At 40.8% G+C, this 26,964-nt stretch overlaps 1 protein-coding gene across 12 annotated transcripts; it reads right to left on the reverse strand.

Annotated features, from left to right (window-relative positions):
- Nucleotides 1-297: 297 nt before the first annotated feature.
- On the reverse strand, nt 298-25,821 carry MFF (mitochondrial fission factor). 12 transcript variants are annotated; one of them, XM_036022774.1, is made up of 12 exons: nt 25,631-25,821; nt 22,499-22,610; nt 21,561-21,738; nt 20,439-20,659; nt 19,135-19,304; nt 16,083-16,171; nt 14,394-14,468; nt 10,562-10,720; nt 7,276-7,308; nt 5,676-5,735; nt 2,708-2,792; nt 298-1,133 (listed from the first exon to the last, which is right to left on the reverse strand). In XM_036022774.1, exons 3-12 carry the CDS (start codon nt 21,596-21,598, stop codon nt 1,002-1,004), a joined length of 1,062 nt encoding a protein of 353 aa, XP_035878667.1. In that variant the 5' UTR covers nt 21,599-21,738; nt 22,499-22,610; nt 25,631-25,821; the 3' UTR covers nt 298-1,001. The 12 variants fall into 12 exon arrangements, with proteins under 12 accessions (XP_035878667.1, XP_035878670.1, XP_035878669.1 ...); XM_036022777.1 differs by lacking the exon at nt 21,561-21,738 and having other exon boundaries at nt 25,631-25,820; XM_036022776.1 differs by lacking the exon at nt 14,394-14,468 and having other exon boundaries at nt 25,631-25,820.
- Nucleotides 25,822-26,964: the final 1,143 nt, after the last annotated feature.

The raw sequence follows: 26,964 nt of genomic DNA on the forward strand, positions 1-26,964 counted from the left end.
CTCATGAGATTCCGCAGATGAGCTAAACACTCCGATGGGAAAAGCACACGCAGCTCAAGGCACTTTCATCCGCGCCACCCTGTGGATACTGCGAACGAGAAAACCACCGGGAACGCAGCCAGCGCCCCCTACAGGGCGAAGACCTGAAAGGACGCACAGCAGTTATCTTGCTACCTGCAAGTCATCGGCTGCAGCCAGTGCGCCTGAGACGGACTCAGGTCCACGCGAGGAAGTACCGTGGGATAGAGCTCAGAGCGCACTATGGTGAAACAAAAGCCTTCAATAAAGAAACACTGCTTTGGTTGAATGTTTATTAAATACACTACAATTGTACCTTATTCTGAAGTTTTTTAAGTCATTCACACATAAACTTAGTAAAAATGTACTTTATAGAAAACCACCTGAAAAACTAAAATAAAAACAAGAATGCGCATTTTACACACATATTAGATAAACTGCTGAAAATGTCAGGAATTATTTTAATAAAGGTGATCATGAAACATGAGGTGGCTTGATTTGATTAATTCTGATTCCAGACCATGACTTTAGAAGTGTTAACGCTGAAATGTGGATGCAAGCATGTCTGTTAACATAACTGTTTAATAGTGATTGAGAAACAGGACAGAACATTCTTCTTTTTACACATACTTTTCTAAATCCATTCTCTACCCCTCTTCCACTAAGAGAATTACCTGTGCAGACTGATGAGGCAAAAAATTAATTCCTTAAAAGAAAAAAATCAGAGCCTATTCACAACACATGCAGAGGGAGAATTCTGAGCAGGCGCCACTGCGGGGCCGGTTAAAAGGGGATGCGGCTAAGTGACAGAACAGCCTCCTCCACTTCTGCCAGCACGAGTCTTCCCCTCCTTTCCGGAGGAGCACCATTTCAGGACATGGACTGTAAAATGGCATACAACGCAAACACAGAAACAAAGAAGCTTGCAAATTCTTTATATTTCCAGCTGTCGAGACAATATTTTTTGAGAGCTGAGGTTACCCCTAGCGGCGAAACCAGAGCCAGCTGTTAAGCAGCCAGAACGCTACAGTGATCGAATACATGACCATTTCTCTTTTAGCACGTTCTTTGTTTTCCTCTTCCAGAAGTTGCAGGCGGCGGTTTAGTTTGATTATCTAAGTGGAAAACAAAAAAAAACAACAAAACAGAAGCTTTAATAGAGTAATCAGACTCTTATAAAGTAGTATAGTTTGTCAAAATAATTATTACAAACATGGAAAACTTCATTTAGAGCAAAATAAACAAAACTATATATAGCAAAGTTACCTATGACAGCTTAAATTCGCTTACATGCTCTCCTCCCTCCCCCTCCTCCAAATTTCTGAGTTAGGAAGGGTATATACTTCCCCGCCTCCCCTGACCAGCGAGGTGGGTCAGCCAGCTGCACACTGCTAGTCTGGCAGAAAAGCCCAAGCACACACTCAGGCAGGCTCACTGCGGTGGAAAGCATGAGGGACCCCCGCCCTTCTGTGAGTTTCCGTCACTCAGCCTCAGTTGTTCACCTGAACCCTGCTTTAACGTCCTTCTCTGTGCACCTCTCTGATTTACTGAGAGGACCCCCACCCACCAGGGGATGAAGTCTGCATCCTGAAGCCGGTGGCCCGGGAGCGGCTCACCACCAAGTGGCCTCCAGACTGCTGGGCTCCAACCGAGCAGAGAGACCTGCAGAAGTAGCAGCTTCCCTTGCTGCTAAGTCCCAGATATAAATTCTGCAGAATCTTCTTAAGATGCCATTTTTGTTACTTATCTTAGAAACTCCCAGTTTCCCAACTAGCTTTCTACTCCTTTGAAAGTTGCACAGCGCGTGTGTGACTTATTTATTTCTAATGGCTGTGTCCCTGTCTCTCCTCTACTAGTTCACCCTCTGAGGCAAGGGTTAAATGAATGCTGTGGAAACACAAACTCACATTACGCTTTCAGAAAGCAAGGTTGTTGGTGTAACTGTGACTTCAATGATAGAGGTCAAAGGAACCACTTCCTTCAATAGGCAGAGTGTAAGTAAATACAGGAAAATATGTAAGAATTTAGGACATAGCTTCCATTTGTTTCAATAAATGAGACTCAAATTGAAAAACACTATTTGCTTCTTATTACCCTTGTATTAAATCTTTAAAATGATACTCTGATTTATTCTTCTGCTAAAACATTCAGTTTCTTAATCTTAGAACTACTTTATTTTCATTCATTTCCCCTCCACATCTACCTGGCACAAACACAACTGGAACATGGAATATACCTTCCCCACACATGTATATCTCATGTGGTCCCAAGGCTGCGAGTATGTGTAAACATACATACACACTGTAGCTTTAAGAAGGACTTAACACAGAAAATGAGAAATTGCTACATAAAGACTCTCTTGCAAACTGAGAAGTTTCCAAAATGCAGTTCTCAATTTTATGACTTTGCTGGTTTGCTAAAATGTCAAGATTCTTTGTTATTTGCCAGAACTAACTACATCAGTCCATTCTGGTAATATTGTTTTATGCTGATCAAAACATGTAAATGGTGGTTTAACACATCTTTAATCAAAATGGGAAAATCAATTGTGGTTTCATGAACAGTCTTACAGATAAAATATTTTAATTCATGACTTCCACAGGCGAGAAATGATGAAACGTGAGAACCGTCCCTTTAAACGTGACATGACTATCCCTCAGCATTACACCTTACTCGGTGCATCAAATACCTGTCGTCTTAACGAGACTGCATCCACAACGGTCATGTCGTCTGCAGTCCCCTCAACTGCTGCATCCAGATTTGAAATGCCATACCTAGCAGACAGAAGTAAAAATAAAATTCAGTATTGGAACAGAACTCAGAATACCTGGCAAGTGCTCAAAGAATTGTTCAAAGACTGGATGGAATTCAGTAGTATGAACTCCTAAAATATTTTGCAATCTGAGTGGTTACTGAGAAAGGAAAGAAAACAACCTAAAATAACTATCTTCAATGTCATCAGTGCCCTGAAACTTCGACAAGAAGGAGAAACCCTGACTAAAGATATACACGTGAGGAGGCACTTTTCAACTCAGAGGGGCTGGCACCGTTACAGCGGCTCCCTGGCTGAAAAGGTCTGGGGGCTGCCGCTCTGGGGTGTAGCGATGCACAGCTCTCAGACACACACTTATGTCCACATGTGGTTGCACAGGAGTCCCTGCTGAGACTCGCGGGCAGGGGACACTAACTCTAGCTAAAGAATATCAGACGGATCATTTTCTAATTTCTCCTCTTCTTCTCATTGCCTCTTTTTTTGCCATTTCTACTCTTTACTTCTTACTTCCAATTACTCTCTACTGTAAAATCACCTGAATACACTTTGCCACTATATTCAGATCCCGAATCGGCTCAATAATCACCCCTTAGGCAGCTATGTGTAAGACAATAATACTGGAAAACCACTATGACAAATTCCAGAGAAAGCAAATTAAAAAGTACTTCTTGCCCTGACGGGTGTGGCTCAGTGGATTGAGCACCATACTGGGAACCTAAAGGTCATTGGTTTGATTCCCAATCTAGGGCACATGTCTGGGTTGCGGGCCAGGTCCCCAGTAGGGGGTGCACAAGAGGCAACCACACAGTGATGTCTGTCTGTCTGTCTGTCTCTCTCGCTTTCTCCCTTCCTTCCCTTCTCTCTAAAAGTAAATACAATCTTTTAAAAAAGTACTTCTTGTTCAAATGCAGTTACTTCTAAAAGGACACTGACTTTTAAATGAATGACAATAAACTTCTGAGAAACAAATATACACAAATATTACTCTTCCTCTTTGCCTGGATTTCCACTTTTAAATACATTTTTAATTAACAGCTTTAATGAGACATAATTAACATACCATACAATTCACCTCACATGTTTATATCCTACTTTAATCCTGTACAGTTATTTCAGTAAAATGTTCTGAATGAGAATATAAATAAACTGAATTTAAAAATTACTCCTATGCAACATACACAGTTGGCACATAGATCATGTATTCTAGTATTTCAAGCAAGTCCCCATTATGAAAAGCACATTACCACACAAAGGGGTATGAAGAGAATTGTTTTTCATCTAGGCATGTTAAAGACAAGTCTATTCAGAAAATCCTTTGTATCAAATGCAATTGCAAATAATGCAAAAACACTTCAATCAGGCAGTGTCATCACTCTGAACACTGGTTATAACGAGGCAGGTCGCAGCTTCCTAACGTGGTTTGTGCCGACACTAGATGATCTGGGATAATCTCTGGATGTGCCCTTGACAACTACATCGGCTTGCTTTCTCATCAGCTGCCCCTTTCTTCACGGGAGCAGAATAAACACCCGGCAATACTGCGAGGAACTGCATCAATCTGAGAAATAAGCTACTAAGTTAGTAGCTATGGGCTTACAAACATTTGAATTAATTATCCCTTTGAACATCATGATACAACTAAACTGGTAGATTAAATAAAAGCTGAAGATGCCTCTTCTCTACATCTTATCCTTAAAACAAAACTTTTCTATTTCTGTGAAGTCACACATGAGATGAATAATTAGAAAAAAAATCAAGCAATAGAAGCAATTGCTTCAAAGGTCAAAGGGCCTGGACTGAACACAGAGAATGAAGTACAACTGAAAGGGATTTCCACTTTTTACTCACAATTTAAACCCTGAATTAACTAAGGTTTTCAATATCTGTAAAGGAAGCCTTCATTTGCAAACAAATCTAAGGATATGGCAAAAACACTCTACATAATTCAACTTCAGACAGAAAGAAAACATTACCATGTGTTTTAAACTAAAATCTGTATTTACCAGAACTAAAACTCCGTAGGAAATGCTAAGTGAGATCACTGGTTGAAAACAGATAAAAGGACCCCAACCTAAGAGTCAATGCACCCGGGAAACCGGACAGCGGGCGGAGCTAACGCTGGAACAGACCAGTCAGCACAGGGCCCAGGCACCAGGGGCGCGCTTGGGCTCCTCCCAGCTGCTCCGGCTGCACCGGCTGCAGTGGGACACTGACGTTTCCCTCTCCCACCGCCTCACAGCGGACGTGCAGCTTCCTCTCATCCTAGAAATGGTGCTGCCAGTTTTAAGCCTGCTGCCACAGACAATGTATTTGTGCTTAGCAAAATTAGCTCTGAAAAATATAGTAATGGTATCTGTGTATACGAAACAGGTTTTTCCCCCTAGAGGACGGGAAAGGAAGGTTCTGGCACGTTAGAACCTCAAGTATTGGTATGTGCCCCTCCATCTGTCCTCGTGCTCACAGAGGAAACGGTCCCTCAGATCCAGCACGCGTGAAAGGGAGTGAGGGGCAAAGGTAAAAGTTGAAATCAAGGATGACAAAAATTCTTCAAACGGAACTCCCTTTATGCATGTTCAATTTCCCCAAATGGTCAATGCTCATTCCCCCCAAATGAAGAAGATGCCTTGCTACTGAAACTATTTAAGTAAAACATCTAGGATGCACGATCCTGTATCATCACTGTTAAGCGTTTTCCTCGTACGCTGGGGGCCAAATGTCACGAATGACTACTCACTGTCCTCAGAGAAAAGCAGGATGCACTCACAGAGAAAAGCTGTAGAAGTTCAAGCTGTAATACAGAGGGTGGCTACTACATGCACTATCGCCTGCAAAACACAAGTTCAGTCAACTGTTCCCCCGGGACTTACAAAGGCTCAAAAGTTACCTGACGTTGTCATGATGCGGGTTAGCAGTGGCGGCGGCAGACCCACCACGCAACACAGGTCTAGGGCAGGTTTTTGCAGAAGGCACAAGACAGAATCAGGAAACAGAGAAGGGATGAAATAAAAGCAAAAACAAGACAAATAAGTGTCAAATACAGTTATATTGTATGTCTCAATACAATGTTTCAAATACTTTGAACATCTTTGTCTCACGTGTCCTCCATTTTGAGAATTTCATAAATTTAATATTTTCGATGGGTTAAAAAGTAAATCTCTAGCCATGTAACAAAATAGTACCAACATAAAATACTACTTTGTGTGCTTACATTTTATGAAATTCAAGATAGAGGACAACTGTACATAAAAAGTGTCATCTCCCTCTTCTAGTTAGAAAAAATGTCCCATCGACTTTAGAAGCGTGTCAGGAACCGGTTAGTAGCGCCTGCCTGATCGTGGTTGCTCATGTGATATCGACATCCCATCTCGAAAATGAAAACTTCACCTAACTCCTCTTTCCCACAATTGCTTCCTTCCCCCTTCATTCATTTTGGTCAGTGCCTCCTAGCTTGATGTGGCCGTGTCTCATTCCAACCCTGAGCTCCCCAGGGCAGAACCGCAAGCCCCGGCTCTGGAGCGGAGGAGACGGGGCATGTTTGCACGGACACACCGCGGCGCATCACAGAGGCACCGATGCTGAGTCTGCGCTCGAGAGACAACCAGGAGCGGCATACAGGGCTGATGGGCACGGAGGCTAGGGCGCACTGGAAAACTTTGTGGGGATTTTCATTTAGTTTCGGTACAGACCATGTCTCTAGAAAACAATTAGCTCCTTACCTAGGTAAGCAGTGACCATTCCAATACATCTTATTTTTTTAAAATCAGAAAACAAAAGCTCCACAAGGTCACTGGTCAATTCCCCAAAAAGTAATCAGCAATATTTACTAAACAGAGAAAGAAGGGTGGAGTACAGAATGAATATAAGGATTTTAGGAATCATTACACTGTATTTTGAATATCTCATTCTCTAAGTACTAATCAGGTTTAGCATGAATTTAAATATAAAGGCAATTCTAAATTATAGTAATCATTTAATATCAAATGCACTAGTTTTTACTTTACTTTTTTGTAAGTTGACACAGCTGTAAAATTTTGGCTATAACACAAATCACCATTTTCTCAATTCAATTTATTAAAGAAAATTTTAGCTTTCAGCTTGAATGTGTCCTAAAGGCACTACTGGTGCTTAAATAAATTTTTGGAGCCTAGAGGATAAGAGATTCAAAGGCTTTTGTGAGGAGGGGATCTGTTAGAATTGCACTCTGTTCGCTGAAGAACAGTGAGAAATCACGTATGCTTGAGACAGTTTTTAAACGTGTCCCGTCCTACTGATACGCTTACTCTGTGGCATTAGGAACACTGTTCCTTTAACTACCCCCTTACATTACAGGATCGTGAGAATGTTTAGTAAAGCCAACGCGGTGTGCTACCTAAAGCTTTTGAAAGAAGGTCACACTAACATGCTCGCATGGATCTGCTCTATGTAGCACGTTCCACCACAGAGATCCCCTTTCATAGTGCAGAGCCAGGAGATAATACAGTTACCTTTCACAACGCATTTCGTTTTGTCTTCTTGCACTGGCAATCGACACACATAATATAAAAGCAAATTAGACAGGCAGCTGGCATTGTACCGCTTTCCACCCTAAGTGTAATTTAGTACATTCAAAAGTCTTTTTTTTTTTTAAGTTTGATGACTACGTTGAACAACATGTTTTGTAATTAGTGGCAAAAAGGAATGAGATCCAAGGCTCTGTAAATTCCAGGATTAACTTGTATATGGACATTCTTCAGTAAATAATTTGACTTAATATGTTTCTTTGTTTAAAAAATGGAAATTGCTACAGTAAATAAGCAATTTAATTGGGGAACCAAGAATTACACACATTTTGAAAAAAGATGAATTATAAATAACAAACACTGTTTCAACTACAACTCTACATTCTAGGCTTTCCAAGTAATATATTTATGTAGACATTTGCAAAAAAAATAAAATTATTTACATATTAGTTTATTCTATATATACTTAAAGCTTGCAGAATTTGCTTAAGAAAAACTATTTAGAGTAATCAAGAAAAACTTGATTACTTAAGTAATCAAGCCGCTTCAAAATTAAGTCTTAAGCATGACTAACATGGCGATGTTTAAATAGTGTCCTTACACAGTAAGTCCCTTTTAAAAAACATGACCACTGTGCGTCGGCCAATGAGACGCAGTGCTCTCACTGATGTCAGAAGACCTGGGCATTTCCTGCCCAGCCAGGGACTAAAACATACTGGCATTTAAAATCCAAAGAACACACCCAGTGCTTGCTCCAGGTGTTTTGATAAATAAACTTTTCCAATGCGTTAGATTTAACTCTCTCTTCATGTTGAGCTCAGTTTTAGATCATGAGTTCTCACAAGAAAATGAAAATATAAACCTTATTTTTTAAACCTTTCAAGATAAATTAAACCTTTCAACAATGTCCCTTAAAGTATAAACTACAAATAGTTCTTCTGTCAAGCAACTGGGAATCTGCATTATTTTATATTAAAGTCTTTTTTCCTTCTTTCCCTTCCTCCCTCCCTGTCAAATAGTCCTAGCTTAATTTAACTATACCTAATGAGATGGCATAGGACCAAAGATAATACATTGTTGTAACAGCCAAGAGTAATCAAGCAGAAAAGAAAAAGATATACAAAACAAGAAACATAAAAGCACTTAAAATTTTATAAGCAGTATTTTATAATCATGCAAGTAGACCATTATCCAAATTTCACATTCCTAGTTCTTGTATCTGAAAAATTATGCTAGACAGTTCTTAGAGTAAATATAAACCCTGATTTAGCACTTATGATTCTGATTAATTCTTTTTCAGCATTCAGTTTGTAAGAGATTGAAATACTATGATAAAAAACTAAAACGCAGGCTCCAAGTAACAACAATAGTGTGTAACCAGGAGCAAAGAATTACTAATACGACTACTTAATGAATTTTAAAAATCTCATTTAAGAAAATATCATTCCTTCCTAGAAAAGGGATTTTAAAGTTAACAATTCAATACAATTAAAACATAAAATAAAAGTTCATTTTGGGCTCAAAATAGTTTTTCATAATTTTAACAGACTGGGGCTTTGTCATCTAATTATTATTTAATTGATGTAAGATCTATAAATATCTTTCTCATTCAGATATTTTCACTGTAACAGCATTTGATATGCTATAATCTGGTCTAATAATCTGGTCTCTTCTAAGGACCTATTGTAATTAAAAAGTTAAAGAGGATACCTGGTGAAGAATGCGTTTATTTTAAGGACAAAGGAGAAAACAGGCTTTTGGAAGTATTAGTTCCTAAGTGCCAGGTACTTTATATTCAGCATCTTTGAAGGATCTCCCACCACACAATAAAGAACTGGAGGCCATTGCCCCTATATCTTAAGTAAAAGTGATGATGGCGGTGGTCGAGGGAAGGTTCCTCACAAGAATCCAGAAAATGAGGTGATATTTTACCCTTCTTCTTCTTTCATTGGGTGAGAAAAACGAGGCCAGAGAAGCCAAGCACTTTGTCCAAGGTCATCACACAGCTAGATGCTCAGTGAGGGGCGGGGACAGGGCGCACGTCAAGACTGAATCTGGCCGACCCCCTGTACCCATGGCTTTTTCTTCTGAAGCATGCTGCTTCTTACAGGCTCCAAACACTCTAAGGTGGTCCCTGAAGCTTCGAAGAGCATAAAGGGAAGCTGCAACCCTTGGGGAAGAGCATGCCTGTGTGTGTGTCTCCCCTGCCACGAGTTTTCTCTCTGCAGGTCTTTCCAGTGCAGCTGCGGTCCCTGGGCCCCAATGCGTACCACTAGAGGAACCCCGGGAGGCTCCGAAACGCCCGCTCCGCTGAGCAGGACGGACCAGTTCCTTGTGAAACAGGGGCACACCCCGGGCTCGAGGGAGGCTCAGAGCCCTCCACCGGAAGTCTGTCCATAGCAAGCTGCAGACACGTGGGTTCCCGAGGGAAGAGGTAAGGTGGACCGGAAGGGCCAGCTGGATGTATCAGGTGGGCTTCAAAATTTGACAACCAGCAGTCTAATAAAATGATCCCGAAAAGTCTAACACTGACTCCCAGAATTACTAGATAAAATGTGAAGAGTTCAAATGAAACTGAATGTACCTTTCGCATACTATGCCAAAAGCTTCCCAAATTTCATCTTTTAAAAAATGTTATGTAGGAATGAAGCAAGGACAAAAATAACGGCAAAAATTTTATTTGTATGAACAAGTCTAAGTACATTACTAATGATTTTACCTGATGTTCAAAAGTAGCTGTTATCAATTCCAAAAAACACGATTTTCAAAAAGACAATAGCACCCAGCATTTTCGATCCAGGCTTAGAAATCTAGCTAGAGAATTTCAAAAATGTGTCCTGGCAGCTACACTGACATCATAGTCTCAACTCGGCTTCACGAATCCAACCACGTTCGTACCGACAGACTCACTGAAGAAGATGAGTGTGCTTCGGCTCAGCACCCTGCGCTGACCCCACGGTGTCCCCAGCGTATGCCGAAATGGAATCGTGTTCTTCAATCAGGCCAAGAAAGCCTCTGGGAAAATCGTTACACTTCCTGTGCGTAGTTATTAACTAACTATCCTCCCTGACTGAAGAAAAGCTAATAGAATCTGGTGAAATGTGAATTTTGGACAACAATTTCAAATCAAAAGAAAGCAAAGCAAACTGTTTTAAACCACCGCATTTTAGAAAGGGACGAAGCAGCAAACACAAAAAGAAGACACCACAGTCCACCAACAAAGCCAGAAAATACTCAGCGAAGCCGGCAAGAGCCTCTGGCGGCCAATCACCTGCGGTTCTCCTCCAGCACATCCAAGATCTGCTGGTAAGCCCTACGGGTAGAAGACTGGATAAGCGACAAAATGCCACGAGCAGAGGAAAGATTAGCTCCGTCTTCAGGGAACACACGGGGAGGACAGACCCGAACCTGTTGTGGCGACGGTGTCACACTGTTTACGTGAGCACAGCAAATGAAGGGAAAAAAAAAAAAACACTCAAGTCAGATTTTTATAAAACTTTAGCTGAGCAGTTCTCCCAGTTATATTTTAAAAATTTTCTAAATTTTCTTGCCCCTTCTCCCACCCTTCACTTTCCCCTAAGAAAACAGTCAAATCAAGTTAAGTTAACATATCAAATTGTTTTAAAAGACCAACCACAATGCAGCACCTGTAACTGTGTAGCCTGAAACATCAAAGTAAAAACACGGGTTGTGAGAGGACCACCTGGGAGAGTAGGCAACTAGGGCAGTGAGCGTGTTGGCCGGCTAGCTGGGGAGGGAGCGCTCTTCACTCGGCGCGTGCATCTCAGGTCAGCAGCCAAACCGCTAACAAACAACTCTGCCCTGCGGCTTAGCGGGGCGGGAAGTTCTGGTGTGCGGGTGTCAGACAGACGCTAACCACGTGGATTGAAAGTGATCCTGCGAAAATGCCATTTCAAAGATTTCACAAAGACCATGAAGCAAGCTGAGTTTATGAGTAAATTTAAATTTTAAAATTAAAAAAAAGAAAAGAAAAAAAGAAAGTAAAAAAGAGAAAATGGAGAAGACAGTGAAAAACTGAAAAGAGAAAATCTTTTATTTTGACTTGTATAATTTTTTTTCTAACTTAATGTGTACTTGTTTGGAAACTACAAAATAAGTGGGATAAGTTTTGAAAGGATGGCTGTCCTCTGGTATTATTCCCCGAGTCCCAGAAAATTAAAAACAAAATCTTTTCATAATTTTATACAGAACTTTGAATGCCTTAATGATCCAAAGCGCAAAGTAGAATAAACATGAAAACCATGTTTTCCAAAGCCTACTTAGAAGAGAAAGATCTAAGCCAAGTCTTAGCATATTGAGAAATGAATGTCAGGGCTCATTTCACCATGGGAAGAAGGCCTAATGGAGCCGAGAGAAATGCAAGTTTTCGGATGCAGGCTCGTGGTTATTTAGTTCCCCTAAGCATCTGCCCAGAGACGGGAAAGGCCCTGGGATGTACACGAGCCAAGTTACCAACCGACCCACTGCACTTGGCAGAACCCATATTCGGCATCCAAGAAGAGTAAAAAATCAGTCTACCCAGACACAAGCCTAGGTACTCGTCTTTCGCTCAGGATTCCCTTTAGGCAGCACAGGGAAACCTGAAGCTCTCGCTCTGTGTTAGAAACCAGACTGAATTCATGCTAGAAAAGTGCCACAGAGGCTGGAATAAAAATGGCCAGTTCCGTGCCACATGCACATTACACCCTACACGCTTCCGGACAGAGCTCCCAACACACCTGGCTGCATACGCCTGAGCAACTTGTAAAGGACTGAGCAGTACAATATGTATTGATATAATTAAAGATTTTGTCTTTGTATTTTGGCCCTTAAATTGAACACTTATGCATGTTATTCTATATTAGTGAAAAAATTAGCTACATACTACTATATTAAAATCTGTAACAATCAGTATTTAGAAAAATCTTATAGCAATAACGTAGATAAACTTAATCAAAATCCATGAAAAAGGTTTGATAGATTTTTGTCCACTAAAAATTAAAAGAAAAGAAGGGTTATTTGAGAGAAATCATTTTGTGAGAAAAATCAAGAGGAATTGTTTAAATTCTAAAAAGTAGAAGTATTTCCTGCCCATACACAGAACATCAGGTGTATTTATATAGTAGTTGAGCACAAACTATTTTAAGATTAACTGCAAAGAATTCTCAAGATAGAATGCACAGAAGGTGTAGTTCTAAAACAGTCTATAAGATCTCTTCCAATTCTAAGATTCAATGATCATATGAAATTGAAAATGGTAATAATGGAAATTAAAAAGCTTACATGATCCTCAACTGTACCTTAAAAATTATGTAGAAAAAGATAAAATTAAGTCTATCAATACTAGTGAAGATATTTCATCAAAGACTAACATAAAAAAACATATTTGGCTTTCTGATGGTTTATTTAAAAATTAAATTTCAAAGATTAGTAAGAAATACACATTTTTATTAATTTATGAGGTAATCCCTGATAAACAGCAAAAACATAATAGTATTTTTTTTAAATGCTGACCACTTTGGCCAGTATATGAATAGATTAAATGCCCTTCATTATTAGCATATATTTTCATCTCTAGATGAATTAAATGATTAAATCTTAAGATGGCTAAAGTCACGCTCATTAGAAGCAATAAATACTTTAGCAATATTCAAAAGACTTGAAGCAGCCTGGCAAGTCTTTTTTACAAACAAACGAATTTCAGAAGGAAAGGAGCAGGCTGCATTTCAGGGTTCAGTCTGACGCTCCTGGGACGCCCGCCACCGCACCTGCTGCGAAGGGGACTGCTGGGGTTTTATTTTCATCTTGTTTTGACAAGGGAGCTATACCGTGACGAATAAAAAAGTAAACATATCGCAAAGGCAGTGAGATTATTTAGCAAATGTTATGTTAGTGATTTAATAAAAATGCACTTTGATGATAAATTGATCCTAGTCATGTTATAAAACATCAACAATTTAAAAGTTTTTTCTTTCATGAAAGGTTAGAAAAGTTGGAAGAAAGCACCAGTGCCTGCCACGTTATTTCATTAGCAGCAGCTCTGTCTCAGGCTTCCACAAAATTTTATGGCATGAGAGTTAAGTACATCAACCCTAGCCAGCGTCAAAACGCAAATCTACCTGGCATCGCCGTGTCATTATCAAAAGGAAAGTCCCAACACAAGCACCTCCTTCCCCAGGTTTTCAGAAGAATGGTGTTTCTCAAACCGGGAGGATTACCTCGCTGAGGCTCCCGCCTCTTCCAAAAAAGGGGTAAAGGTACAATAGTGAAGAAGGAGAGAAAGAGCGTCCACTGAGACACGTTTCTCTTGAAATTTGACATATAAAGACAGCTTTAATTTGTTGCCACTACCTAAGGCAATTTACAGTTCCTAGAAGCATAATAAGAGAAGGGGAACAGGAGAAAAATCACTGGTTGTCAGAGCGGCTTTTGTTGCTTCAGAACTACATTAGCTTTTGAATTCTCATACTGAACACCGATGTTCCCCTTCTCCATGGGTTTCATGGACTCAAAACGTTCTTGGAAACATAATTTTAATCTATGATATTAAAAGAACCACTTCAATGACAAACCACACATACTCTCCATTCTTCTTCTGAGTCACAATAAAGCAAGATAGTGCACTAAAACTTTAAAAAAGATTGGGATCACTACACTTGATTCAAGTTGAGAATATTTCAACCAATACAAAATATTTCAATTTCAATATTTCAATATTCCCTAGAGAATATTTCAACCAATACAAAATAAAGAAAATGAAAAAGGGTATTGGTCTTTATGAGTACATTTTAAAAAATTTATTGGGGTGACACTGATTACTAAAATTACATAGATTTCAGGTGCTTGTATGTAAATAATTCCATTTTACTTTTACCATCATACACAAAGTCATACATAACTTTCTTAGTTGGTCCCATTCCGCCCCCCCCCAATAAAGTATATGATGACAGTTTGAGAAATCCTGAACCAGAGGTACTAAAAAGCCAAACAGTAAGAGAATTAGGGTATTACATGCCAATTACTTGGTGAAACGTTAGTATAACATAAGCCTGCAAAATGAAAACAACTCCTATTCGTGAAAAGCAGAGTGGATAAAATCTTACGTGTACTCCGGTGCAGAAATCGGTGCCTGGAACCTTGAAATTTTATTTCTTGGGGCAGAATCTGATCTGAGCCACCTTAAATAATAATTATGCTTCTTTTACATATTCAGCTTTTATAACACAAAGGAAAAGCTAGATACGATGCTACTGGTCAGAATTCATTTTTGCATCTACAGCTGACCACAATCAATTCTTGAAAGTAACACAGAAAACAGAGGCCAGTGCTCTTGTCTTACATGGTAAGCACTTCTATTCAAGCCAAGGACTAAAAGTAAAGGCAGGCAAAGGTCCACTCACAATGACACATAATTACCTCACGTTACAAAGAAAAGACTGAAAAGCAGTAAAGACAGCAAAAGTTTGATAATTACTTTATTAACGGTAAAATGTAGCTGTATTAACAGTTTCTCCCTGGCCGTGTTGCCAACACTGACTGCACAATATGCTCATTATATAAAATACCTAAGGTGAACTAAAGGTACGTTCATAAAGAAGAATTCAATTTTAAACTGTAAAATCAATAATGGTAGGAGACAAAAAGGCAAGGTTATACTACTAACAGGAAGACAGTTAAGTAACTTACCTGCCATGACACGGTGACACACTTATAGCTACCGTAATGAAAAGTGTGGTTAGGTAACATAAGCATTTCAATGTGAAATATATAGTTAAATATTCATGTTCCTTTTAGTACCAAAAATTGAAATATGAACTTTTTAGTTTTGTTCAACATCTAGAATGCCATTAAGGCAATTTAAAGACAAAAAGAAATATTACTTAACTCTGTTAATTCTTTCTGTTATGAGGAACTCATGTTATTGGTAACTGCAAAAGTATCCATGAACTAATCATTTACTCTAATACAGTGGGCTGGTTTTTATACATGACAGAGCCGTTTCTTCTGACTGAACTCAGCTACTAATAAAATATACTTTGTAAGCAAAAAAACAATAAAAGAGATGCTATACTCATGCTTTTATTTCATTAGTATGAAATTTCAAAATAACTGAAGATCTACATGAGCCCTATGTTTATGTAACAGAAAAGCTCATTAAAATCTTTGCTGCCTTAAAAAATGTTACAAATGGAAAATAATAAAAGCTCTTAGGTCATGTTCAGTCACTCTGAGGGGCGCTAAATATCAAGAAGCTACTTTAGCCATCAACTATGCAGCTTTTCCACCATATGTATAATCCACTTACATATTCTAGAAAAATGATTTCGTGGGCTGGCTACCTTGAAAATAAAGATGTTTTCTTGAAGAGTTTACCTTTTATAGTTGCTTTTTTAACCCACATGCTAGATAAACAGTTTTGAAGGATGCACAGAACTAAGCATTTATGTTTATCAATTTTCCTTAAGTCTACTTTATAGAGGATCCCCAAAATACACAAATCATACTTTGAGAAGACTATCATATACATTAAAGATAACGCTATTGAAAAATTTTCACAACTGGTTAGACTTTAAGGCTGTAAAAAGTACTGCAATTATGTAAAACTAATGTAAATGTAAAACGATTTCAAACGCTATTAGAAGTAAATTATTTTCTCAGTTTCTCAGGCACAAAGCACGTACACACTTTCCCCTCCTTCTCCCTTTTCCTTAAGTGTTTGAGGGTGGACAGGCAGGGCAGACAACGTGCAGAGCGACTTAGGAAGGAGACGCAATGCTCGTGGTTGTACTCACATGGAGTCCGTCCTGACCAGCTGTCCGTTTTGGCGCACAGCGTTTTCACTCATAGAGCGCTCTCTTTTTAGCCTGCCAACTGCACGGACCTGGAAGGCACAGAGAACAAGAAGGGAATGCAAAATACTCTTAGCAGCCTAGGAGCGGCTTAGCATCAAAAGAACCTTAACCCAAGGCTACCCACAAGAATTGCTGTTAGGCTTATGTACTGTAGATAAGAGTGATGTTATTTAAGAACAATTCCCAACAGTTTTTAAAGGTACATATACTGTAGGAAGCAGGATGCTTCTGCCTTTTTTCCTCTGAACTGTTCATGTTTGGGACGATAGCACCACGGTGTGTGAAGCCCAAGCAGCCACGTGAGAAGACCATGTGGAGGTGTGCTAGCCAGCAACCCTAGCTGAGGTCCCAGATGGTGAGTAAACCTTCAGATTATTGCAGCCTCAGGCTACCTTAGGCTCATGTATTGCAGAACAGAAACATGTTTTTCCTGCTGTGCACGACGCAAATCCCTTACCCACAGGGTCCAAGAGCAAAATAAACAGTGCAGCCGCCACTGTTTCAGGGCCCTGGTGATCGCTAAGATTGAGCAGTCACTCCCACTTGCCTCTCCACCAGCCCCCTGACAACCACTGATCTTTTTTCTTCCTGTGGGATTGCCTGTTCTGGACGTTTCACGTAAGTGGGGCCATACAATACACGGCCTTCTCTGTTCGGCTTCCTGGGCTCAGCACAACATTTTCAAGGTTCACCCATGCTGTAGCAGGTGTGAATACTGCATTCTTTATTATGGCTGGATAATACTCCACTACAGGGATACACTACATTTTGCTTATTTATTTTCCAGCTGGTGAACACCTGAGTGTTTCCACCTTTTGGCTATTAGAGACCTTTTTGATTTTCATGACTTGGAGGACACTAGTGGCATCTAGTAAATACAGATTAAGAATGCTGACGAACATCCCAAATGTTCTCCAGTACAAAAGGACAGCCCTCAGCACAACAAAGAATTATCCAGACCGAAGCGTCAATCAATGGTGCCGCAGGCAGATGAGACACCTTGGCCTAGGCTGCAACCCACAGAGTCAGTGACTTGGGGATCTCACGTGATAGATACTGAATAGCACCTGAACGAACCATCAGTGTCATCAGCCCACAGGGCCTTCTTGCCCTTCCACGTCAACCCATTCCCTAAAACCCACGGGAACTCTGGTTCCTTCCTCTTTCTCCTTTGCTCCTCGGCTAACTGCCTCTCGGGGGCTGCCTGACCCTTCTTTGCAATGGAGGCCCAGACCACCACCACTGCTTCCCTTTCAGCAGGCAGCTGGGACTGAAGCCAGAAACTCCTCTCTTCTCTCTTCTCAGGAGCTGGCTCCTGCTATAGGTTTTAACTTCCATAACAACAACATGTACACACACTGTGCGTTTAACATAGATTAGAACACATACTAAACACATGACATGCATTGTAACATTCAATTCTCACAATAATCTCATACACGGCATTATTTTTATCTTTATTTTAGATTTGAGTCTTGTACTTATCAAATAACTTGCCCAAGGTTATGCAGTTAATAAGTAGTAAAGGAGGCCTCCAAAATTAGATCTAATTCTCAACCTAAGTTTTCCACCCCAGTATTACATACTCTGGGTACTTATCACATTTGACTAAATACCAAAGTAGCTTAGCAGGAGTAAACCCCACACACACTTAAAACTCTAGGTCTATGGAGGGTAATTCTGGTGGCATACTTTTTTCCCTCACTCAGGCTAAAGTAATCACTCAGAAAAGAGTGTGGCTTGTTTCCGAGCAGTTCTTCATACCAAGTAGGCCTAAGTGTCTAAAACAGTGGGAGCAGAAAGATCAAAGGAAAAGCAAAATGAGAAGAACATCAAAGGGACGGTTTCCCTCCTGGCAGGACCCTTACTCCCAGGCAATACCAGTGACAGCCATAGTTCCCAGCGGGAACTCTGGGGAGCCGGGGATGGGGCCTCTCAGCGGGGCATGCTGGGGCGCCTTCCTTCTGCTGCGTGTGACGATCGCCATACCCTTCCTACCCCTCGCTATTACAGGACTCTGTATCTTCCGTGTGCGCTGGTGCCTTGCCCTCCCTCAAAGCGCTATGCAGGAACTGTGTCTCCCAGGGTCGCGCCTTACAGTAACGTTAAAAAAAAATGTTTCTTAAACAAATACAATTCTGAAAATATCTTAGTGCCTCTTCTACCATGTGAGTTCTCACATTTAATGCTTTCCACCAAGCAAGGATCTAGAATGCCCAAACGAGCACCTAAGGATCTATTTTCTCCATTACCTTAGCTGAAACTTCCAACTTAAAAGACCATTTCTAGTACTAGGAAACTCCACTCCCTACATTACATGGGCCCTTTATCCTCCCTGGAGAACATTCTGTCAGAAATGAGAGACAGGCATCTCATTATCAAGAAAAGCATGTGCTTCCCACCATCTCACACCGGCCTCTGACAGCACCATCTTTCAGAGGCTGCAATGAAGAACCTGCAACTACAGAAATCGTCCCAGGAAAGAAGTGTTACAAAACTGGCCCTGGATCAATGGCAGAGGCAATATGTGAACCTCGTTACTAATACCTGATGAGGTCAACAGGGCTACCAATGTTACGCGAGACAATAATGAACTCAGCAGAAACTTTCCAGCAAGCAGGGAGAAGAGCTAGTGTCAAGGGAAAAGAGCTTTCTTTGCCCTGCCGGCCAGCCTGCTTGTGACAAAGCGATACATTAACCTTCTCCTATGCTAAACGTTCCAACTTCTTTTGTAATGCTGGTATAGTGCCCAGTTCATGACTTCCACAAAGTCTGCTTTTCCCTGAAACGTAACATTTAAATTAAAAAAGTAATAGCAGAATACCTTATTTGAGGCGTCTACAAACCAGAATTTAAAGCAATCGTCGGTCCGTGCAGAAGGCTCCCGTCACAATGACTAATGATACGGTTTATAGCCTCTTCACTCCTCTTTAACTTTTGCTTTTTTAAAAATATTATTTCAAATTTAGTTGATGTTAAAAACTCTACTTACTTCATCATTTTGAGGGGTTGGAGAAGGTCTTTCTAAATCCAGAAAATCTAGCGGTCTTTCACTTAGCGTAAGTACACGAGGTGGTGTTTTTAGTGCCAGAGGTTTTAAAGAAGTCGACTGAATGAGGTCAAGATCCCCTGGTCTTGAAAATGGAATGTCTTCATTATTACCTTGAAGTAAATAAAAATAAAAAGGAAAGAAGGGAGATTTTAAAAAGCTAGTACTATTTGCCACTACAGACCCACTAGGATGGCTAAATTGAAAACTGACAATACAATGTACTGACAAGGATGTGGAGCAACTGAAATGCTCATACATCACCAATGGGGATATAATAGAGTAGAACCAATTACCAAACTAGTGACAGTTTTTTACAAAAGTGAAACATAACTTACAATATGATCTAGCAATTTCATTCCTAGAGAAATAAAAACACATCTTCACAAAGCTCTGTACATGGAATAGCCATGGGGATGTAAAGTACTGTGTAGGAAATGGAGCAGCCAAAGAACTTATATACATGACCCACGGACACGAACAACGGTGTGGGGACTGCCTACTGGAGTGGGGGTTGCCGGGTGGAGGGGGGGCAAATGGTAAAAATTGGGACAACTATAATAGCATAATTAAAAATGACAAACCCACCCTCAAAGTTCTGCACATGAATATTCAAAACAGCTTTATTCCTTAAAACCCCCAAAAGGAAAAAAACCTAATGTTCACCAAAGATGAATGGATAAACAAATTGTGGTGTGTCTGCAGGGTAGAATTTTACTCAGCATTCTTGGAATGGACAAGATATAAGCAACAACAGGAAAGAATCCCAAAAACCTTAACTCTAAGCAAAAAGCATATACTGTGTAACTCTGCTTATGTGAAACTCCAGGGAAGACAAGCCCAGCCTCCGGCTACAGAAAGGAGGCCACGGCTGCCAGGAGCTGCCGGGTAAACATGGGGCGAGATGGGGCACACGGGGGCTTTCTGGGGGAGTGAAAACGTCCCATATCCGGACAGTACTCGAGGTGACATGGGGCACACATTTGTCAGAACTCATTAGCTGTACACTTAAAAATTACACATTTTATGTACATAAATTATGAAAATATTACTCTCAATTGTTAGTTGATTAAAAAAATTGTTTGCAATTTCAGACTATTATAATGAATAAACATTTTGAAAAAAAAAATGTTAGTTGCATTTCCCAGCTCCTTTTCTAAATAATGTTTAAAAAGCCCAAAAGTTTTCCTAAAATATAAATAAAACCAAAGACATGTCAGGCAACGTAACAAGCAAATGTAAAATACCTGCCACTACAATCCTCTCGGGAACCTGCATAATCACACTAGCATTTGGGACTCCTTCTTGAAACTCTTGCTCCAGGTCAGCATTTGGTGGTGCTACCTTTAACTTTTCCGGGACCCTCATTCTCTGACTAATACCTTCAGTGTATTCCATTTCGTACTGAATCCGACTAATTTCCGCCATCTCAGCAGCAGTGGGAGAAGGAAATGCTGCCCCACTCACTCTGCGGGCGAAAGAATTCCAGACAGGTGGGTGAGTATTACGATGGTAGTCTCCTCCCCGCCGTGAAGTTAGATGACAGCACCTTGTCCAAAGAGCAACAAGGGACTTCCCAATTATGAGTACTTAATACATACAAAGTAAAAATAAAAGGTGAAGACAGTGTTTTCCTCAACATAATGCCTTCTCACTTATCAGGTGAAACTGCACCTTGAGAATACTGCTTGGGACCAAATTTAAAAAATTACTTTATAACCACACCACAAATGTGCACGCACACATACACTCTCTCTGCATAGCTACGCATGCTGCTTATAACTCAAAGCTGCCTGAAAGAAAACTTAAGTAAAATTTCCTAATCAATTATTTGAGGAAAATATTACAAAAGTAATATTTGAAATAGCTGTCATGCACAAAAAACTTTTATAATAAAAATCAGATTCATAAGGCAAATCAAATTAATTCTAAATTTACTAAAAAAAAAAAAAAAAAAAGATGCCAGACCTTGAAAGTCACAAAATACAAATTAAAACTTCTCTTGCTGAATGTATATCTGATGATGAGATGCAACGAACAGCAAATATAGCATATGTATTCATAGATCCTTAATGCATACATTCGTTTTGAGGGAGTTTCACATTCTTAATTTGTATTTAATATCATATTTACATGTATATTTTTTAAAAGCATGACATGCCTTTAAGGAGTAGGATGGTATGGATGCAGTGGGCAACCTAAATTAAAGAAGGACCCATGCTCCAGCGAAATGCAGTAGAAAGTTGCCGAAAAAAATAGAAAATGCTGATAAAAATGTGAAAGAGCACGGTTAGCCTAAGGCAACCAGCTGTAAGGCCGCTATCTCTCAAGCCTGTAACACCAGCTCAACTGAAAAAAATGTCACTGACCTTCCTATTGGTGGGTCACTGGTCTTTCTTTTACTCATGTTTAATACAGTAAATACACGCCTCTAACAGCTACTAAAATACTGCTACCCTGCAGTTCAGTTTACTTTACACAACAATTCCCCTACAGATCTGAATTTTTTTGGAGGTGTACATAACAACACGGACACTGCTTTTCCAGCTGTAAAAAAGAAAGAATAAGAATCAGTATTTCAACAATTCATTTCATAAGACACTATGACTAAAAGTAAACAGCTACTTAAAATTATCTCTGGATTTCAACAGGCTTGGGACTTGGCCTGAGAAATCAATTTTCAAATCCCTGCTAAACAGAATTACTCTATAGCTCAAAAATCATAAAGATGGTTTGCCAACAGGATAGAGAAAAACTAATCCAATGTATATAGAAAAGAGAAGTCAGATTAGGAAAAAAAAAAACACTTTGCGTAAAACTGCTCATTATCTCCCCAAGGGGAAAAATCCTCTTCATTTTGTGACTAAGTACAAGTGAAGAAATTATGAAGAGAATGCAAGAAGCAGAAGTAAATGTATTTGAAGTAGCCTAAAAATTTGATGTACAAGTAGCGTTTTCTTTAAAAGGGAATAATTTTGACAACCAAATCATACTATATTTTCAGCAAAAGATCTTATATCTAAGTCAAGGGCAATAAAGAATTAAGGACAGTATAATTGCAAGTCATAGCCGGGACATTTCTGAAACTCCACGTCAGAGATGTACTGCACGCCTTAACCCCCACCTCACTGAGATGCTTAGGACAGGTCTTACAGGTTGCTCAGGACGTTAAGTCCTGACAACTGGTTAATTATGACTGCTAACCCGCTTTTTTATTCTTTACCCAAATGTGTGAATTTTAAGGATTTGGCATGCAGATGGTCCAAAGACTAAGAACACAGAGCTAAAACAGAAAATGTTTACTCACAAATGTGTACCAATTACTACTTGCTATTTGGCACTATCTGCTTCTGTGCTTCATAGTAAATACTTGAACTTGCTTCAATGTGTATGTCCTGGATTTAGAGTCACTCTTGTCCCTGGGGGAGAAAAACAGGAGCTCACTGAGAAGCTAGATGATACTGTACTAGTAATTCATTTCTGGAAGCCCTCCAAATGATCAAAGTTATCAAAGATGCACAACTTTACATTAAAAAAAAACACACATGAAATAAAGAAGCAAATTAAAAAGTTTACCACCAATTTTAGTCTCCCAGATAGGGCTCTACAATCATTCATTGGTTAATGTGAGATTAAATAAAAGACTGTCATCATTTCTGATTTGAATTTAGCAAAATGTAGATGAAAATACATAAGTTTAAAAGAATCTTAATATAGATACATATAAGTGTACCTGTACATACATACATACATATTAAGAAAGAACACATGTATTGGCTAAATTTTTATTTAGTATTTAATTTCATATTTATTTACTTTTATTCCTAATTTTCATTCAGTATTTAATGTAAAGCAGTACTATGTACATATGGTACAAAGTACAAACACACTGAGAAAATAAAGCATCCCATGAGATCCTATCCTATACCACAAAGGTCCCTATGGACAATCGCTATTATCAATTTTTGTTCATTATTCTAGATGAGATGCTCTTTCTATACTTGTGTGGATCTGAAGCATCATAAAAGCTTATATTGAGAAATAACACTGAAAAGATGTATCTCAAAAGGATTACAGTCTCGGGACATTACAAACTCAAGTTCTGTAATAGTAAACAGGAGATGCAAATTGCTAGAGCATGATCTCCCTGAAACACGCTATTCTCCGCACTCCACGTACTGCACTTCAGTCTCACTAACTCTCCAGGAGGACGTCCCACCGGTCTCAGCGTTCTGTTCCACAGCAATGCCCCACCGCCCCACCCCCGACAGTCCAAAGTGCCTTTAAAGTATTAGAGACCTAGGTCACAAACGTGGGCCTGGAAAAGGCAGCTTCTGGAAAAAGCCAAATTACTCCTGAAGCCAATCTTAGCTACTTAAATGTAACAAGTAAACGGACCTTTTCTACAAAGATTTAACACTGAGCTGTCCTAGTTACAAGGTTTCTGTTTAAGTAAAATAAATTGAAATCTAATTTTCCTCTCCTTCATTAGACTATGGCATTTGTGGTAATACTTTTTGGCCATAAATAACTTCTCATTTGGAGTTAAGACATTAATGCCATAAGTTTTGTCACTTAGAATCTACCAGGTGACCAGTACAGATTTTATTATAAAACAAGGGACACAAAATTGCTCTCAGAATCACAGTGGCCCCTAATATCTGTAATTTACCAACTTCATGCTTTTACCCATATTCACACAGTGCATTTACTCTTAATCACACTTAATCATTCATTTGACTTTTAAAAATCTTAAATGTCCTTTAAAAGGTAATTTTACATCACTACTTTAAACCATGGTTTCAATACATGTAACAAAAACTATTTCAAAAACCCTCATCCATATACCACCTAGAGTCAAGCCAGTCACATCCCACTCATGGAAAGTGTCCCAATTTGGGGACACAATGATTCAAGCTTGACTGGTTTTCTACATCAGAACACCTGGGAGTGATAGAATAAAACTTGGGTCAAATTGGTCGTGCTGCAAAAAGTTATATAATTCTCTAATTACAACAACAAAAAAGGTCTGTTTTTTTAAAATCACCTATTGTGTGAGCCTAGTTCAAGGTTTTTATCTGGGTCGCCCCGTTAAGAGTTCTCTTCAAGCAACTATGCTCAGAGAATGTACCTATTAGAAAGGTAGGGTGTAGCGATGCAAAATTAATTTTAATTTAAGAAAAGTCACTGAAAACTTGAAAAATATAAACTATCGAACTTTGAATGTCGATTACGGATCCACGGAAAACAAGTGAGAACACCAGAAGGGAGGAGAGTAACAGTCCAACTTCGTACTCCTAAAATGGGGCAGCCCTATCAGACAGGAAGGGCTAGACACAACTTCCTTCTGGAAAGAACAGCAAACCCAGTTCACAAGCCTCTGAAACCCAAAAGATAGCAGGTCCGCGTCCCCTTCCTCCCCCCACTTAATTACATGGTTTGAAAAGACTACTAAGTACAACTAAATGGTTCTAATTCTAAGTCCATTCTCCTAAGGGATTTTCCCTTTGGGATCGCACTAGCTCACGAAATTGACACAGATGCAAGTGTTTTTCCCATCTAGGGAGACAAAACATTCAAGACCCTGCAGCTCAAGTGCCTCCGCGGGTGAGAGGCCTGTGTCCAACAAATTCCATGTGGGGGAAACAAAGAACAAGGACCCCAGGCTTTTCTTAGGTTCTGCAATTAAAAGACGCCTCCACTTTTGGAAGGGCTCTCCTCCCGGATAGGCGGCGCCCGGCTCTAACGCGGTGGTAGGACGCAGCCGAGGTTCCTTCCACCCCAGCAGGACTCCGGCAGACCAAGGTCAGAGGCTCGGTGGAACCGGAGCCCAGCCCTCCTCCCGCGTCCCGCCCCTGGGAGGAAATCAATCCAGGGAGGATCTCGGGCATCTGCACCTGCGAGCAAGGATGCTCCCAGGCTAGGCCGACCTGCGCCTCGCGCCAGCTTCCAACGAAGCCTTTCTTTTCCAACACGCACTCTTCACAAAATAAAAAAAAAACTACAAATACAAAACTACTTTTCAAGACGACAGGTACCTAGCTCAAGGTCATACACATGCCTGGGCCTTGTACCGGAGAGAGGGAAGACCCGCAAAGCGCCACGGCCAAGCTCAGCCCACTCCTATTGTTTCGAAACCCCCAAACTATTTTCTGGACGAAAAATTTGGTCCAAACTGATCGACCGTAAGAGACAGAGAACTAGAAAGGGAGTAGAGGTTAGTCAGTCCCTAAACGTCTTCAGGACAGTTTCCCCCCGGGGCCTGGGGGTGGAAGGTGGGAGAGGCAAGGCCCCGAGAAGGCGGAAAGCCAGGGTGGAAGGGGAGAAGCCGGGGAGGGGACTCAGGCAAGGGTGACAGCAGGGACGCGCCGGGGCCGCCGCTGGTCACGGCCTCGGCTCCAGGCTGCGGGTCCCGGGTCGGAGAGACGTCAGTACTCACCCCTCGGCCCGCTGGAGGGCCACCGGCTGGGGCCGCCGCCCGCCGGCGCCCGGGGCGCTCTGGTGGGCGCTGTCAGAGGCCGTTGGCCGAGCGCACGGAGGCGCCCGGGCAAAACACCGGCCGGAGCGGCCCGCAGAGGGCCGGCAGAGACGCGAGAACGGCCGGGGCTGGCCCCTTCCGGGACCCGTAGCGGAGGCGGGGTTGTGGTCACGTGACGCGGGGGCCGGCGGAGGCGCGTGGTACGCACGGGAGTGGGGGCAGGGACTCGGGCGGTCCGCTGCGGAGGCACGTTTTCTGCAAAGGCAGTGCACCGAGCGGAGGGAACGGGTGTTCACGGTACGTGTTTGGTTCACGCGTGTGCTGATTAGAGTCCGTCGTCGTTAAGAATCTCCCGCTCGGTAGCTTGTTAAAATAACTGATTTTCAGAGCTGCCTGCATCACCATTTACCTGGTGTGAGGCCTGGGAATCGACCGTTTTCGTCAGCTCTGCAAGTGATTTTTTTAAAAAAATGAAACTTATTGGGGTGATCGTAGTTAATAAAATTAAGTAGGTTTCAAGAGTACAATTCTGTAATCCATCGTCTGTATTTTGCATTGTGTGCCCACCACCCGGAGTCAGATCTCGTAATTGCTCCTCCTTTACCACCCCGCCCCCATGCCTTTCCCTCCGATAACCACTCTGCTGCAAGTGATTCTTAAACGCCTGGATTTGGATGGCTCTTTAGGCTAATTCCAGACTTCTTCCTTAACAGTGACTCCGGCTTTGCCAGACTACCCTAATCCTTCAAGATGAGAATCCCGAAGGATTTAGGTTTCGGTGTTGTTAAGCTCCTTTGTTCTTCTGGATCTAGCTGACTTTCCGCAGGAAAAATCAGTACCTTGTCCGCCAACGTTGGGACGGACTGAAGCCAAATCACGGAATATTTGGTGCCCCCAAGTCCTAACAGCCCTTAAGGGACCATCTTTTATGAGTTACTACCTGAGGCCTCCAGCTTTCGCACCACTGTCCTTTCCTAAAGTACTTAATCCCTTTGTCCAATATTATTTTTATCTTCTTTTCTTCCCCTACCAGATTATAAATTCTTTGTTTTTTAAGAAAAATTTTGTGCAGCCGTTGTATTTCATCTTTATTGTATTTCCCCCCCCATTACTATTTAGTCCCCTTACTAAGTTCTGTGTTTGGAACCAAGGTCTGTATCTCCCCCATCTGGTTATTTTCTGTGGAATCAAGCATATTGAGCATATTGTAGGTCTTTGGGGTAAAGTAATGGGACTCACTCCTTTGTTTGACTGAAAAATTGGAACTAAGGATAATTCCAAAGCCGTAGTTCTAA

This window comes from Phyllostomus discolor, chromosome 4 (assembly GCF_004126475.2).
Source record: "Phyllostomus discolor isolate MPI-MPIP mPhyDis1 chromosome 4, mPhyDis1.pri.v3, whole genome shotgun sequence".
Classification (NCBI taxonomy): domain Eukaryota; kingdom Metazoa; phylum Chordata; class Mammalia; order Chiroptera; family Phyllostomidae; genus Phyllostomus; species Phyllostomus discolor.

Coding starts and splice junctions, on each gene's coding strand:
- MFF (XM_036022774.1), bottom strand. CDS start 21,598: ATGAGTAAAAGAAAGACCAGTGACCCACCAATAGGAAG. Junction 10,721..14,393: donor ATTTCTGCACCGGAGTACAC/GTAAGATTTTAT, acceptor TCACGTAAACAG/TGTGACACCGTCGCCACAAC. Junction 2,793..5,675: donor CCGCATCATGACAACGTCAG/GTAACTTTTGAG, acceptor TCTGTCTGCTAG/GTATGGCATTTCAAATCTGG.